A 17996-nucleotide genomic window follows, 5' to 3' on the forward strand; every position below is an offset into this window, starting at 1 on the left:
TGGGCTGGAATGGTTCTGGTTGGGGGTTGGCAGGTCATGACAGGTAGCAATGTCTACTTGAAGCTTGCATAAGAGCAACCTCCAGAGTAGATTCTCGACTCTATGTGAACTCTCTTAGCCACTGATACCTTGTTATATTTCTTTTCCCCCATTTGATCAGGATGGCATTGTTGATTCCATGATGGAGTCAGCTTCAATGCCACCAGGGAGACCTTCACCCCTGGATGTCATGCCCCATGTAGGGGGAAAGGCAATAATTTCACTTGCAGAGTTGGGCTTAGAGAGAGTGAGACCGCATCTGAGCAATAAAAGAGATTCTAGGGTCATTTTTAAACAAATGATTTACTAAATAACACACCTTCATGTCTTTCAACATGAGTGAGTTTAAAATTCACTGCTGTGATATGAGAAATCGAGTAGTGCAGAATGAAATTTTGTAGCAAAGCAATAATAAAAGTCAGTTATTAGAGGGTGTGGATGTGGGTGTGGGTTTTAACATACAAATTCTGCAATTAATTTACAGCAAAGGACCCTTAGTCTAGGCATCTAAAAATGCACCCTGCTCTGTGAAGTTCTACAGAACTTAACACAAATTCCTTTCAAGTTCATGGAAATTGTGTGCCCTCTGAATTTATGAAATCCTGATCCTTCCCATCTTCAATTTTTGAACTTCCACTTCAAAGCAGTGAGCAGCTTACCTGAGAAGGGACTCAGCTCAGTGTCTTCCCTGGACGGCATCTGCACAGTGTCACCCTGGCTCTGTCCTGGATTTGACCCCCTCAGGCTCCCCCACCCAGTGTGACTTCCCAGTGTTGTGCAGACATTGGGTGGTGGGGAATAAGATGTCACGCGTGGTGTGAGACCAATTTATGATACGCGTGGTGGAAATGGAATAAACAAACCTGTTAACAGGGGAAAGATGTTGCAGTGGGTTGATTGGATCCAGGCTCCATTAGAGCTGGAATTTCACGTTTATTTAAGTTCTAACACTTGGACGCATTTGAGGAGATTTGGATGGAGGAGGCTGTCTTGTACCTTGGCTTTTTCCTTTTTCTGTTGGGATAGAGACATTTTATTTTTGCTTCAGCGGGATTGCATTGTTATTAGAACTGAGTGCCGGAGCATCAGAAGTAGTATAACGAGAATAATAAAAATGCAAATTCATACTGAGATTTCTTTAAACTTGTCAGTTATTTTGAATAAAATCTACGTGTTTACAATGTTTAGATTTCCATCCTTCTTGTTTATGTCCATTTGTAGAGTGTGATAATCATTTATTTCAGATATTACACATTTTGTGGACCTTTAAAATTGGTTATATACTAAAGATATATCTTACAAAATATAATTGGTTAACACTCCCCCTGTCTACGTGGGACATGACTCCCAGGGGTGTGGACCTTCCTGGCAGCATGGGACAGAAATCCTAGAATGAGCTGAGACTCAGCATCAAGGGATTGATGTAGGACTGGCAACGTTGCTCTCATGGATTTGATGAGCTTTTTAAAATATCAAGTATTCAAAAAGGGACAAGAAATCAGAGGGACATACTGATTCTGGAGAGGAACTGTTGTTGGGATGGCATGGGGGAGGTGGAGGTGGGGGAGGGGCATTCTCACAACACGGGGGCGGGGTTCCGCTGTCACGCGCCAGGAAGGAAGCTCCTGATTGGGCGAGGGGGGAGATATAAGACGCCCGGTTGCTAAGGCAGCGGCCAAACGGGAGAAGGCGGAGAGGAGGTCAGAGCCACCTCTACCTGCTCCTAGCGCTCCTGAGCATCTCGCCGTACCTGCTTCTGTATCCTGCCATTTCACCTGCTGACCTGATTTTAAGCCCGCTTTCCACACTCTCTGCCCATTTTCCCACTCAGAACCCTTTTCCCCTGATTCCTCCACTTCCTCACCTTCAATCTCCCATCCCAAGTACCAGTTCCGGGCCATTCTTCCTGTCCTTTTCCTCCCCTTCCTCATTCTCTACCCTTCCCCCCTCCTCACCCCACCCCTTCCCCCTCCCCTCCCCACCCCACCCCTTCCCCTCCTCACCCACCCCCTCCCCCTCTCCACCCCACCCCTTCCCCTCCTCACCCACCCCTTCCCCTTCCTGCACGTGCCGCCCCTGCCCTCCTCCCAGCCTAAGACTGCCCCCAAGGACCAACCCAAAATGGGGTCTCTGGGGCTCCTCTTTTGGCTCCTCCTGGTCCAGTCATCCTGGTCAATGTTGGGTCACCCAAACACCAGTGTGAGTAAATGTTGCACTTGCCTTACTTGATTTTAACTGGGTTGTCACATTGTAATTTTAAATGATGAGTTTCCCTTGGGGTGTTTGAGGGGAGATAAGTCCTCCTTGCAGAGCCAGTACCTACCTATGAGTGGGTTTCTTGTTCCAGCCTTAATGGACTCTGTCCACTGCTTTCATATTGTGTTCTGGGTCCTATAACCCCTGCAGGTTCCACACAAGGAAAAGGTGGAAACTGTGGAAATCTGAAAAGCATAACTTTATAACATCAAAAAGTAATGAATTATTCTATCACGGGAGTCATGATGCCAGACTTGGTTCTGGAAGCTCTGAGCTGGAAGGGGGCCTCAGGCTCTGTCAGTTTAAAGGGCCAGTGCTTTATGTACTCCATATTTTCCCTGAGTAAGTCCCCCATAGTTCTGAAAGCTTGATAGCCTTGGGAACAGTGGTCCCTAATTATTATGGCTTCAGCTCAGGCCTTAAACTTTTGATTAGATCATCTCCATAAAGATGTGACATAACCTAATTTGGGTGTGGCCTTTTGATTAGATGGAGATGTGACCTCACCCATTCAAGGTGGGTCTTGATTAGTTTACTGGAATCCTTTAGAAGAGCAAACATTTTGGAGACAGCTCAGAGCTGAGAGTTGGCTGTTTGGAGAAGCTTGGAGGGCTGATAGAGCAAATGCAAATGCTCAGAAATAGTTGCTTCATAGCTGGCAGAGCCAATACAAGACCCCGATGTTTGGAGATGTAGGGCCCAGCAGTCATTGCCATGTGCCTTCCTGTGGGATGCTAAGCAAGCCAGAACCCAGAGTTGTGTCCTGGAGGAGATAACTGCAGGCCCACAGATGCCAAGTGAGGAATCCCCACAGGAAACAGGGGATGAAAGCAATGGAGCCCAGGAGCAAGTGACCAGCAGGAGCCAGCCACATGCCTTCTCACCTGACAGAGGTGTTCCAGGCAGCATCAGCCTTTCTTGAGTGAAGTAATCTCTTGTTGGTGCCTTAATTTGGATGTTTTCTTGGCCTTAGAACTCTAAATATGTAACTTATTAAATCCCTTCTTAAAAGCCATTCCTTTTCTAGTATAATGCTCTCCAGCATCATTAGCAAACTAAAACAGGGGGAATGTATTGTTTGCAAGCTTACAGTTCTATGGCTATAAAAATGTACAAACCAAGGCATCCGGGAAAAGATATCTTGACTCAAGCAAGGCCACTGGATCCAGAACAATTCTAGGGACATTTACTTTCTGCATCTCCAGACGACTGGGTCTCATGTTGGCTCTGTTGCTTCAATAGTCTCTTCCCAAAATGATTCTCTCTTAAGGGACTCCAGTAAGCAACTCGAACTTGAATGGGTAGAGACACGTCTCCATGGAAACCACCTAATCAAAAGATCCCATGCAGCCCAATTGAATGAGGGTTAAAGAACATGGCTTTTCTGGGGTCTACAACAGTTTCAAACTGACAAAGGCAGCTGCACGTAATTACGTGTATCCTGACAATCATTTATGCAGAGTTTGTCTTTCTAAAGCAATACTCTATTTGCTTTTTCAATTTAAATGAGTAATTCCTCACAAGGCTGATCTACAGAAGTGAAATCAAGCATCTGATGGGTGGCTGGCCCCAGTTTGGGTTTCTTCCTCAGGAGAGGGTTTAATTTGCATGAAACAGACTTGATGTGTGGATGAGTGTGAATTAAACTGTAAATGCATTTTCTCCTAAAATTCTTGTATGTTTTTTCAGAAACCAGTATGCTTACCTTTTTTTGTAGTCACCACACATTCCAGAAACACCCTATTTAATTTACCTATTCATTTTCACGGTTGCTGTTTATTGACTACTGTGCCTTGTAAGTGCTGGTTTATAGCACGAGTGAAATAGGAAGGTGAATTCTTGCCAGTAGTTATTTGAAATTGGGTTTCTAACCATCCTTAATTCTTATAATTTCACACTTTATGACATACAATAATCCACTCTTTTTCACATGGTGATTACATGGTATTCTGCTGACATCATATATTTTGTATACAGAATGAAGCTAAGTTTGGAAAGAACACGTCAGATTTTTAAAAAATAATGTTGGCCTAAAAATTATTCTTTATTTAATTATTACTGGAATAACAATACTAGTGTAACTATAACAACTATCATCTATTCAATTATATCAGTTGTATCTATACATCTATATGGCACATCAGAATGATGCAATATATTTATATATGGGTCCCCTCACTTATCAGAATTCATTTCTATCTGCTGAATACAATTTTAATTGGTTTTTGTGACTTTTGCCCATTTTTTAATACAGGTTAGCTATATTTTTAGAACTTTTCCAGTGGATTTAATCCAAGAAGGTTATGAACATCTTACTGAAAAAGTAGACTTCTTGACTAATGTAAGTTCTTAATTTTATTTACTATTTATAATTATATATTGGCTTGTAGGTTCAATCCAAAATTTAAAAACCTTTGAATTTTTTGTCAAAATGAACTCAGTTTGTGTATGAAGATTGTTTTCTGTTGGTTTATTGATCTATAAGTGATGTATAGTAAAATGCACTCATGTAGATTTGTTCAGTTTTAAATGTTTGTACATCCATGAAAGCAGTTTTGCAACCAAGAATGTAAACATCGCAAACACCCCCAAATGTTTCCTCTTGTCCACCTGCCATCCTCCATCCCCCATTCTATACATTCCCTGCCGGGGTGCTGGACAACAACCCATCTGCCATCTGTCAATATAGATTAATAGTCATTTTGTAGAATATTATATAAAAGGAACGTATAGTAGGTAGCTTTTTTTTTTCTGGGCTCTTTTACTCATAATAATCATTTTGAAACTTAGCTGATATTGCATGTATTAACAGTTTGCTCCTTTATCAGTGGGTTTTACTCCATTCGTGTATATAACAACCTGTTAATCCATGGCCTTGTGGAAGGGACGGAGACAGTGTGTTCCACTTAAAGGTGCCACATTCACAATTTCCAGTAACAAAGCCAGCTAAGCACAAAACACGAAGCCCTCAACGTTCCATCTTCCTCGAAACAGTGGAATCCATTGGAGAGTTTTGAGGGACATGGTTATGTCTTAGAGCCCATTTAAGATTTCTATGAGTGGTTCTTTGTACCTCTTATATTGTACAGTTTTTGAGGTTCTTGTTATTTCCAGTATTGCTATTTCAGCTAGTTGATATTTTATAGGACCATTTTCGAATTGGACCCGATATTTATGGATTTCCACTGGTGGCTGTCAATGTTGCTGTCTTCTTGGGCATTATTTCCATTGTCATGTTCTTAAGGATATGTATTCCAGATGTGAGTATTTCAGTTAACTTGCAAGCATACTGTAAGTCATAATAAACCTAAACATTTTATACTTGTGGTCTTTTTGTTTCTTTTAGGGTACTAACATGAATGCAAAAATAGTGCTTGAAATTGAAGCTAAACTGGTAATATCATTAGTTTAAATTTTGGAGGTAAAGCACTCAGGGAGCCCCATGCACTTATCAAACAAACAAACAAAAAGCAAACAAGCAAATGAAAAACCAAACAAAAATTCAATAAATGTTTGCTCTAATAAGGGGATACGCACATAAAATAAGAATGAAATGTGACCCCCGCCATACAGCATCCAAAAAAATAAACAAATAGAAAGGAACTCAGGGAACAAGACAACTGTATAAGACCAAAGTGAAAACTTCAATTTAAAAATGCTTTCTATTGAAAGTGAAATGCTGAGTATTAGCTGGGCACTTTGATTTAATGTTAGTGGAACTGTGAATCCTTACAATACTGCTGGAAAGAAATTTCATATTATCTAATGCAAGGCCTTAAAAATATTTACACGCTTTTATCCAGTATTATCCTACTGCTAGAAACCTACAAAGTTTACCTTCCTACTTAGTTTTGATTGCACTTTTGAAAGTTCTTATAAACCATGAGACAATGTATTCTTCTAGTCATAGAGAAGAAATAGAAAAACGAAGAAATCATTTCATGTGCCAAAAATTTGCATCATAAATTTACAATATAACTGGATAAAACCTGAAGTCCTACTTAATCTGAGCCCAACACTAGGGCACCTTTAATTCACAGTTCACTCTTTGTAGTGAATTTTTTTCCCTCCAGGCATAGAAGCATCTTCTTCTTCCACATGCTTTTTGCACATCCCCTACTCTCTCCTTTGCTGCCCTTGAGAACTTCCTTCAGATGAAGAGTCCCATGGCTTTCTAGGTGGATCTTCCTGGATGCATTGTTCAGTAACACTATATGTTTCCATGCTACAATAAGTTTATATTATTACAACAAGTTTTTTGAGCTGCCTCAGCAGCTAATCGCCACCTACAATATTTGAATGGGAGAATACCTTCTAGGTAATAAAGATTGTTACTTGTGTTTCAATCTGGTGTTTCAATAGGTTTCAATAGGTTCCTGCTTATATTTGATGGAGCTATACTTCAGTGATGTCATTTGGGGATAGTTGGGGTTTTGGAAGAACATTTTGCCCTCTCCAGAAGATTTTTTTCATATTGGAAGGGTCTGTCACTAAAGTGGGTTATTGAGATGGAAGTATCTGATGTTCTGGAGAGGCTGAGCCCTCTAGGTTTCAGGACTTCACTGGACCAGGATCCGTGTGGAAGTTGCAGCTTTCTGGACTTGTATGGAACCCTTGTGGAATCTTATATATCGCCCCAGGTGTTCTTTAGATTGGCTGGATGGTTTTGGTAGGGGCTTGGCAGGTTATGACAGGTAACAAGGTCTAAGTGAAGCTTGCATAAGAGCAACCCCCAGAGTAGCCTCTCGACTCTGTTTGAACTCTCTCTGCCACTGCTACTTTATTAGTTACACTTCTTTCCCCCTTTTGGACAGGATGGAATTGTTCATCCCAAGGTGCCAGGGCCGGATTCATCCCTGGGAGTCCTCTCCCACATTGCCAGGGAGACTTTCACCCCTGGATGTCATGTCCCATGTAGGGGGGAAGGCAACGATCTCACTTACAGAGTTGGGCTTAGAGAGAGTGAGGCCGCATGTGAGCAACAAAAGAGTCCTCCAGAAGTAACTCTTAGGCATGCCTATAGGTAGGCTAAGCTTCTCTGTTATCCAAGTCCATGATATTGCCTTTCCTTTGTTTGCCCACGGGCTTTTAAAACAATCCTGGTTCTGAAACTCATGTTTTCATCTGGACGTGGACAAATAAGTGCTTTGAGGTTATTGATGCTTTAGTATATTTATTATAAAAATGTCTCCCATTCTCATTATTAAAAATGAGTAGATTTGTTCATGTTTAGAAATGAGGAGAAAGATTTTTATCCCCAAACTGGGGATAAATTTTATCCCCACATTGGGGATAAGGTAAATTAGGTATTTACCTTAGTGCTTTTGTCAGAAAATGGTAATGAAGTATTACATACCATTTAAATTATGTTTTAAAAATCTTTCTTTTTTTTCATTATTTGGATTAATTATCCTAAACCCACCCAATATTAAAACTTCACTTGGACGTAATTTTGACAGTTTATCTGGAATTAGCAGATTTATAATTCTTCTAACCTAATTTGCAATTCTTCTAAAGTAAAAATCAGTCTCTCATAAGAATATTCATTAACTATTTTGACATTAAATTTAATATTGTTTACTTTCTTCTAGGTGGGGCATAGATTATATTCAGGTAAGATTTTAGCTTATGTTTTCTGTGAAAGAGTTTCTCAATATTGGTGCTTGATGTGGGTTTTAATTCAGTTAGAATAAAATGCCATGAGTTAAGATGTCTGGTTTCTTGATAACTGGAAAATGTTAAAATTCCTGGTCTGAATGAAGAAGAAGGTAGCATTACTGCCAACAGGAAAAAGGGACTGAGAGGAGGGACAAATTATGGGGGTCTGAAGAACAAAAGTTCTGTTTAGAAAAGCTTAGGGAGAAATTGATGACATTAGTCTGAGTTTTGGGGTGATAGGTGACTGGCACAATCTGGATCTAGGGACAAATGAGACACTATTGGTGTATGCCAAGGAAATTCAGGCTCAGAAAAGGTTCCAGTATTGCTGGGTAAAGTATATGTGTAATAGATGTTTGTACCAGATGATAAGAAGTTTAAGTGGTGGGAACCATTAATTCTAGTGGAGAATGATTAGGAATGAGGATGATGCAAAATGGGGATAATGAACTCCACACACGCATCATATGTCGGGGTAATTAAGTATTGATGTCTGTCGAAACTCAGGGTTCCAATACATTGCATATCAGGGTCTGATGTGAGAAGTAAATGCCAGTCAGGAAAGTCTGAAATTCTAGGTGCTATTCTTTGCCCCCATAATACCAGATCATGCACCTTTACTGCTGGTACATCAGGGCAATTCCTTCTTATTCATTTCTTCTAATCTTCTTAGGGACAGTTTTACAAGTCAAAGAAGAAATCTCAGAGGCTATGAAGGAACACAAAATAATCAGAGAAAAATTATCTGAATACAAAGATAAGGTATATATAGATTTTGCTATTTCCAGGTTTCAATCTTGAGCTCTTTCCATGGGTCTTATTATTCCATTCTTATTGTAGGATTTCTTTCATTACAGTGTCTTCTATCACAGTTTGTTTTCTATAAGCATTCTAAATCTGCAGCCAGCATCATAAGTATAGAATATTGTGTTCTTTACTTCTGTCAGGGCTCATGTACTCGGGGCTTGGTTTCAACACCACTGTCATTTATATTTTGAACTCTGAGTCCTTTATTATATTTTTTAAAGATCATCAGACTGAAGGATGATGTGGAGGAACTGCGCAGAGTAAAAATCAGTCTCTCGGAAGAACTGAATTCATACAAGGTAAAAGTATCTTCTTCATCCTGGATCACATCTTAAAAATGGAAGTAAAAGTGTTGCATAATCATTACTAACCTGAATATGCTTCGTGTAGGGTAACAACAAAATGTTCAGTGGGGGGTGGGCCATGGTGGCTCAGCAGGTAAGAATGCTTGCCTGCCAAGCCCGAGGACCCGGGTTCGATTCCCGGTACCTGCCCATGTAAAAAAAAATTAAAAATTAAAAAAATAAAAAAATAAATGTTCAGTGGAATCATCAAAATCATAAGTGATGTGTTTGAAGGAATGCAAGTCCCATCGGAACTGGAGGGAGGTCAGAAGATCAAGGACCAAGAGTTGGTAAAAGTGTTGTTGCTAAATCTTTCCACGTTTTGGTGTTTGAGGTTTTGTTTGCACATTGGGTGCAAAATTTCTCAAAATCTCTTTTGCGATTTTTAGGCAAATCGTGCAGTGCCAATGTTCCAATACGGTCTGCGAGGCTTGGCCCCCAACCACTGCACCCTGGAAGGTAGGTGCTTATTGAGGAGAAAGTGTGGCTTAATGTAAATGCTCCCACATTGGAAGGTAAGGAATGGTTTCCTGATTTCTGGACTTGGGCCCTTTCTTTCAGCCTCCCAACCATGTTTTCAGGTCCCTGTGCCCACAGTGCAGTACCCAATCTTCTCTACTTTTCAGAATATATTAAAGAAGTGCAAGCTGAACGTGATGCATTGCGCTCCGAGATCAGGGGATTAGAAGAGGAAAGCAAAAGGCTGGCAGTAAACATAGAGAAGCTCCGAATGTACCTATCAGAGTAAGATATTCTCGTGTTCGCTGCCTCATATAGTCTTGTGTGAACGACTGTGTGGACCAATGTAGATAAGTTTGTCATTTTTCAGAGAAGTTAATGCCATCTATGTTCCATATATAATCAGTATAAAACTATTTTTTTCCCCTTCCTAACGGTGTCTGAGATTCTTGCTTGTAATTTACTTTTGGAGGAAGTTGGTTGCCACCAGTTTCTCCTGTTCAGATGCTATTGTCATTTCGATAATCCATACTCTTTCATAAATTTCTGCAAATTATTTCACCCTTGCATTCTCTGTGACCAAGTTAACATTGGGATTTTTCTTTCATTTACTGTACTTGGCCTTAAAACTCTTGATTGGTTGGTGTGAAGGGTTCAGAATGAAATCTTTAAAACAGTGTAAAGAAAAAATAGCCATCGACCATTCCATGTATTTCAGACTTACTAGATGGAAAATATTCAGAAGAAATATTGTATAATATCACAAAGGTAAGGGGTTGGGAGTTACAAAATACAAAGACATCTTTGCAGAGTATACTTGGGTAATTCATTAGGGTATTGAAATATACATCACATTTTGAAATTAGGTAACTTCAAAATAGATACGACTTTATAGTGCATTTTGAATTCTCACTCTACAAAATAACTGATTTGACATTGGGATTTCTGTCGCTGTTGCTGTTTCTGTCTACTCCTATTCTTTATATTTTCTGTGTATATGACCATCACTGAGAACAGTTTAGTATTTTCTCTGGACTCAGGCAGCTACTGCCTGATGCTAGTAAACACTGAAACTGGACTACCCACTTTATCCCTCTCTCTCTGCTTACCAAACAGCCAGTTTATTCTTTCTCCAAAACTTTTTGAGGTTCACACTTAATGTCTGGCCTTGACAGACTCAGGTCTCTTTGCAGTGTTTGTTTTTAGGGCTCAATCTCTCCACCAGTGGTCATTCAGTCACCTAAAGAAATATTGTTTTCCTTCTTGGTGTGGATTTGGTGCCTCCAACAGCCATTCAGTCTGCTGTTTCATGGCTGCCCTATTCTCCTTCCCACAGCCACTTCCTTAGCTCAGGGTCAATCATCTTTCCTGCCCAGTCTCCTAGGGACTTTGTCTGCAATTTCATGTCCTTCTTGCATCTTCAAAACCTCAATCCATCCACTCTACAGCTGCTGGAGTGAAATTTCTAGACTACGTACTAAGTATATCATTCCAAGATACAATCTATATAGGACGCTCTAGGGTGCATGGATGGTTCAGTGGTATAATGCTTGCTTTCCATGCAGGAGACCCGGGTTTGTTTCCTGGACCATGCACCTAAAGAAAAAAAAAACCCATATATAGGATGCTCCATGCAGCCACGCAGCTGGGTCCAAGTGTAACTCTGTGCTTTTCCTATAGCTCCCTTCTAGGAATGAGTTACAACCAACCTTCAGAGTCAACAGGACCACCAGAAACCTTTTAAGATCCGTGTCTGCTGTTCTCTCCTGAGCAAAAATGTCCAGTTACATTCTTAGTACACAACAACCCCCTGCCCACTGAGGTTAAGTCCTTCTGGAGAAGGATGATGCACAATAGGCAGATAGATACTGAGGACCCACTGATACCTAAAGTAAACCCTGAATGTATGGGTTCTAAATTGGTCCCCATACACGGGACCCATCTTCCAGTGTTCTAAATCTGTCTTCAGTGTGCTCAACTCTGCTGGGAAAATCATTGATTGCATTTATAAATTCAGTTACTTTATTTTTCAGAATTATAGCTATTAGTTCTTCAATGAATTTCATAATTTTGACTTCTAATTTCTAGAACATAGAGACACACTTAAACTTCCCGTTACTTACGTGGTGGTTTCTTTGTCTGGGAACCTCTGAGTCTATTTTTATTGTACTTTGGTTTCTAGTACATCACAATACCTTGTCCTGTCCTTTTTATTCTCGGTTACTTTTTTTTTTTTTTTTACCTTTTTTTATTAACAGTATAACATATGTACAAAACAAAGAAATAAAAAAGCAATAGTTTTCAGAGCACTCTTCAAAACGTAGTTACAGGTCAGATCCCAGAGTTTGTCATGGGCTACCACACGATCCTCTCATATTTTTCCTTCTAGCTGCTTCCGAATATAGGAGGCTAGAGGGCTTAAATACTTTCTTATCATCACAATCAATTTTTTCCCCTTTTGTTTTGGTGAACAATAACATATATACAAAAAAGCTATAAATTTCCAAGCACAGCATACAATTAGTTGTAGAACATATTTAATACTTTGACATGGATTACAATTTCACAATTTTAGGTTTCTGTTTCTAGCTGCTCTAAAATACTGGAGACTAAAAGAGATAACAGTTTAATGATTCAGCATTCATATCCATTTGTTAAGTCCTATTTTCTATGTGTAATTCCACTGTTATCTTTGATCTTTCCGTACATCTCTTTGGGGTTGTTTGGGCTATGGCAATTCTAAATTTTTGATATTGGAAAAGTCTGTCACTAATATGGGGTAGGGAGAGAAACTGGGCTAGGTTTCAGGACTTATCTGGACCAGGCACCCATCAGAGGTTGTAGGTTTCTGGAAAGTTACTCTAGTGCCTGGAACCCTTGTGGAATCTTATATATTTCCCTAATTGCTCTTTGGGATTGGCTGGAATGGTCCTGGTTGGGGGTTGGCAGGTTATGATAGGTAGCAAGGTCTACCTGAAGCTTGCATAAGAGCAACCTCCAGAGTAGCCTCTTGACTATTTGAACTCTCTCTGCCATTGATTATTTTATTAATTACACTTCTTTTCCCACTTTTTGTCAGGCTGTTATTGTTGATCTCATGGTGCCAGGTCTGGATTCATCCCTGGGATTCATCTCCCACATCTCCAGGGAGACTTTCATCCCCTGAATGTCATTTCCCCCATAGGGGGGAGGGCAATGATTTCATTTGTAGCATTGGGCTTAGAGAGACTGAGGCCACATCTGAGCAACAACAGAGGTCCTCCAGAAGTTACTCTGAGGCATGCCTATAGGTAGTCTAAGCTTCTCTGCTCCCTACATAAGCTTCACAAGAGTAAGCCTCATGATTGAGGGCATGGCCTGTTGATTTGGGTATCTGCTTGCTTACTTTTTTACTGACCATTTGGGCAAAAAAAATTGAAATTGAGGCATGGGATATTAATTTGAAAGAGAAAAGACTGGAATTTATTTTTGGTGGGTGATTAGGAACATTAGAAATCTTGGAGCCTCTTGAGTCAATAATTGTGATTTTTCAAAAAGGCTCAATCCCTAGAGCAGCCAGTGTATTTACTGGTCACCAGGACTCCTAATTTGTAGCTTTTCAAGTTCCCAAATGCCAGGGTGCCACCTTCTAAGCACATGCACATGTAGAAACTCTACCAAACTTGCTTGTATCTCAGCAATCTCTTCTGGAATTCATCAGTGAACCTAGGGAAAAATACTTTGAATGCCAGTGTGACCGTAATCCTTCATTTCTTTCCACTCCTGCATCTTGCATTCATGATGCTTCACTGCAATGTCAACTCAGAGATGATTTTGCTCACATGGGTCATATTACTTGATTCTTTTTGTTCTCAGGGGCAGATCAGGTGATTCAGACCCATTGACCCATGGCCTGTAGGAAACTCCCTGAAACTTCTCTCATGACTCAGGTTCCTGTTTATCCCTTCCCAAGATCTGGGCCTCAATGGTACTTTTTATGTACCACCGTGAGAGCTCTTTTAGGGTGGGGTCTGTGCCCATACCCATCTGTATCCTGTGACTTTTCATGGCATCCACCACCGTGTAGCCCCTGCAGAGAACATCTCTGGGAGTACTGGTCAGGTAGTTAGAAATGAATGCATAAACCTTCTTTCTCTCCTGGGTGTTATTGTCCTTGATGCCTGGAGTCATTTTTGTTCCTCCTGATCCATAGAAAATCACAAGTCAAGTGGTGAATCTTTAGAACCAGAACCATGAATAAAATACAAAAGCACGAGCAAATAAATCTCAAACCTTCAGTGCCAGTGAACACAGTCTTGTTAAAGTAGATTGATGCACTGAACTCAGAGGTTTTCCAGATAAATCTGTTTCTGGGACATAAAACTCTGATGATGTGTCAGTTCAGATCACATTCAATTCAGTAATTCCTGCCAGTACTAGTATTTCTTTGGTCTCAACCATGAACCTTAGGGTAGCTGGCAGGAGTCCCACATGTGAGCTGTGGACACTCGAGGATTGAGCAGCGTTTAGCTCCCATGCCCTGGAAGGGTCTCGCTTGGTCTGCCGGTCTGTGATGGGGCCTCTGGCCTTGGACTGAGAAATGTGGAGAAATCAGAGGGATCAGCCCGAGTCAGCCTCATGTGTCGGTTTCTGGTGACTTGGTCCATCCTGATTTTCTACAATGGAATAAAGAGAGCTTTCACCCAAGAAACTGGCCCCAGGCAGGCACATAATGTGGCTCATATTTCCTTTTTAGATTTGTTCATGCTATGTCCTAATGAATAGGAGAAGAGAGCTATGAGGGGAAGCTCTGAAATGCAGGTGAAGGAGCCAGGAATCCCAAGTTCTGACTTTTATCTCTTAACAGAAAGGCTTGGATTCTTTCCTCTGCTTGTGTTTGTAAATCCACTGGTTTATGTGGGAGGTGTGAGGGGACATTTGAATCCAGAACTCAGACTGCTGGGAGGGAAACAAAACAGGATTTTACTGAGGGAACTAGCAGTGTCATATGTTTCTTCCCTGTTCCAGGAAGCTGGAACTAAAAGAATGCAAGAAGCGGGAATATGAGAGGCGGCCATTAGCTGCAAAGGAGCAGGCAAAAGCAGCCATGCAAGCAGTTCAGAAATACAAATGAGTTCAGCTGCTGAGCAGCAGTGGCTCTTGGAAACCCTGCTTGTGTGTTTTTTCTGTTTTAATTTTTAATCCTTTGTGCATTGGTCAGACCCAATTACCACAGAAGCATTCATAAATGGTTAGAAGACAGGTATCTTGAGAATATTCACAAGCAAAAATAATTTGTTAAGTTGACCAATTAAAGAAAAAGTTATCAGACATGTCCTGCTCTCCAATGATGGCCCAGCTATCAAGAACTTAGTTCATGCAAACATTTCTGGCGGTGTTATAAATTATCATAATTCCTTGGGAAAGCAGTTTGGTGTTGGATGAATCAAAATCCATACAGATGGGTGGGCCACGGTGGCTCAGCAGGTAGAGTTCTCGCCTGCTATGCTGGAGACCTGGGTTCGATTCCTGGTGCCTGCCAATGCAAAAAAAAATAATAATAAAATCCATATAGATGATTTTGCCATTTCATAGGACCAGCAGTTACAGCCTGGGGAAATATGCAAAGAATATAATGATGGAGGATACACAATAACAGAATTACTCAGGGACAGAGTGAGAGCAGTTAAAGACAGTATAGCATATCAACTCAGAATCCAGGCAGCAAATGTTAAATAAGTTAACTAGAAATACCTTTGATTCTCCTGCTCTATAATCATGTGAAATGTGTTTTTACATGTAGATAAAGTCCATCGGGGTACGGTTGTGAGGGTGATGAGAAGATGTTTAGAGTACTTATATTTGTATTCAGTGTTGTGCTTTAACTGATTAAAATAATTATAATACATAGGCGAAGCATGGAAGAAATGAAACGAAGAATGTGGAAGTCAGAGAGCTCGTTCAGACATCAGGTATCCTCCCCTGCCTGACAGTAGCAGAATTCTGTAGCACCTAATGTGTGTGATTCCAGCGAGTCTCAGAACCCTAAACATGGTTTTTTTTTGATGTGTTGTCTTTTTCAGATCATCCTTCACGAGGAGAAGGCTCACGACAACTGGGTAAGCATTTTTTTTTTCTTTCATTCTTCTTCTGCATAATTGACCACCACACTAAATATAAGTGTGTTTGTCCCCCTTAGCTCAGAGCTCGTGCTTTACAGAGGGAGGTGTTTGTGAAGGACACTGAATCTCATGAGTTGAGACAGAGGTAAACAGTTTTTAAGGCTAAGCGGTTTGGTATCCAAGAAAAGACTTGGGTTTCTGTATCTTATTATTATTATTTTAAAATCTTTCCTTATATTCAAGATTATTGGAAGAAACTGAAAACAACAATTTGCGAGAAGAATGCAGGATTTGGAAACCAATGCCAGGAAGATATGACATACAGAAATCTCCATGGAGAGGTAAGGAGCACAGTGCCAAGAGCAGGTATTATTTTCTGCAGCCAAATCCACATAGTGTGGGTTATCATTGTGCTGCTCGAAAACCATCCCAAAGACTTAGTAAAGACCTCATAGTGCCTCATGGGGTGAGAAGACAATGTTCCCCTCCTCCTGCCCCAGCCAGAATGGCTATTTGCACCCATCCCCTGGGACTAGGGGGTCATGCTCTCCCATTAATGTTGAATCACAGCTTACTGGACGCCTCCCCCAGGTTCAATTCTTAACTAAAGGGATATGACTAGAAGGGAACTGGGTCAGGACCCACCTCCCACCATGCAATACCCAGTTTGAAGGATTTATTTTACCTTTTTTTTTTTATGAAAATAACATGAACTGCATTTTAGAATGTGGGCTCTATGTCCTGCCTAGAGAAGAAATTTTCATGCTTTGTGTTTTGGCTATGCTTTGTGTCTACTTCAACAGGGCTTTAAGGCTGCCAACAAGGATTTCTTGTTGTTGGATGTCCTTTTTTTCTTTCAGTTTAATTGTTATTGTGATATGAAGAATTCATCATACCCTTAATACCTTTGTAATTTGAATCCTATGATGCTATAAATGTAACCTCAAGTCATACCATTAATGCCCTGTGGATTGTTCCTTTTCTCCGGCTGTAATATTAATGCCTATAAGCACATGCTGTCCATAAGCATTTATATACACCTGGGCAGATACAGAAGTCAGATTAAATATAAATTGAAAGGACCGACCAGTGCTGATCCATGCATAGGTTATTCTTCCTGTCCAAAGCAGTTCTTATTTTTATTTTATGTTTCTTTATTAGAGAAGTTGTGGGTTTACAGAATAATCATGCATAAAATACAGGATTCCCATATACCACCCTATGATTAACACCATGGTTTAGTGATTGGAATGGAACCTTGTTAAAAATGATGAAAGTACCTTTTTTTCTGCAATATTAACTACAGCCCGTGGTCTGTCTTAGGGTTCACTGGTTGTGTAGTGTAGTTCCAGGGATTTAAAAAAAAATGTATTCTGATACTACGTATTGAAATATTCCCCTTTAAATCACATTCATATATATGTTTCAGAGCTTTTAATTACAGTCACAATATTATGCCACCAGCACCAGCATCCATCACCGAAACTTTTCTATCATTCCGAATGGAACACTCTACATTTTAAGTCTGAAATTCCATATCCTATCCCTACCCCATCCCATAGTAATCCGTATTCTCGATTCTGACTCTATCAGTTTGCTTATCGTAATTGATTCAAGTCTGCCTTTAAATCATTCACCCTTCCCATACTTACTGAGAGACTCTTGTTTTAGTGTTGAGGTCAAGATTTAGTGTTGAGGTTAGTTGAGACCTAACCTGTCCTCAAGTGCTTTGCATGTTGTAATAACACCTGGGTTGGCAGGCAGGGCTTTATGGTGTCCTTCTCAGGGATCAGGGGACAGTCCCTGTCCTGGTCATCAGGGGTCATCTAAGGCACCTAGGAAACCCTGGGTCTCTATTGGAGACCTGAGTGTGTAAAGAGTCTAAGGCAGTGAAAGAAGGGTGTGTAGGGGCAGTGAATCTTCTGAACAGAATGTGCAAGTCAGAATAAAGCTGAGACAGTTCTGCTTCTTTCTGACCCAGGACCTGGTGCAGCACCCCTGTGGAGTGGCAGCTCAGGAAGACCACGCCCTACTGAGGCAACGGAGAAGGGCAAGGTAAATGCTGTGGGCATTTTCAATGACAAGATAACCCCCTCTTCTGTCCTCACCTCTGGGTCTGGGATATCTTGACCATCTCAATGTTCAAAATGCAGCAAGCATGGCTTCTCCAAGCCCAGCTTATCACCCGTGGGGAGCCTCCAGAAGCTGTATTGCTTAGAGGCTGAGTAGGACCTTCAGTGTTGTATTTCTGTCATGAACACAAGGAGAACCGCACTTAAATCCCATGGCACAACTGACTCCACTGATTTCCTTTACTGTGGGAGGGTGCTGG

General features: G+C 40.7%; 1 protein-coding gene across 1 annotated transcript in view; it reads left to right on the plus strand.

The window, feature by feature from the left end:
• Positions 1-17996, plus strand: part of LOC143649160 (uncharacterized) — a 31700-nt gene that overhangs the window by 9583 nt on the left and 4121 nt on the right. Inside the window, exons 2-14 of the mRNA XM_077119363.1 lie at positions 2131-2238; positions 4550-4636; positions 5442-5555; positions 7887-7908; positions 8627-8715; positions 8982-9059; positions 9494-9563; positions 9731-9848; positions 15454-15514; positions 15626-15661; positions 15742-15809; positions 15908-16005; positions 17646-17719. Of these exons, the coding sequence (XP_076975478.1) occupies positions 2131-2238; positions 4550-4636; positions 5442-5555; positions 7887-7908; positions 8627-8715; positions 8982-9059; positions 9494-9563; positions 9731-9848; positions 15454-15514; positions 15626-15661; positions 15742-15809; positions 15908-16005; positions 17646-17719 (1023 nt within the window). The remainder of the gene's footprint in view (positions 1-2130; positions 2239-4549; positions 4637-5441; positions 5556-7886; positions 7909-8626; positions 8716-8981; positions 9060-9493; positions 9564-9730; positions 9849-15453; positions 15515-15625; positions 15662-15741; positions 15810-15907; positions 16006-17645; positions 17720-17996) is intronic.

Source organism: Tamandua tetradactyla, chromosome 11 (genome assembly GCF_023851605.1).
Source record: "Tamandua tetradactyla isolate mTamTet1 chromosome 11, mTamTet1.pri, whole genome shotgun sequence".
NCBI lineage: Eukaryota > Metazoa > Chordata > Mammalia > Pilosa > Myrmecophagidae > Tamandua > Tamandua tetradactyla.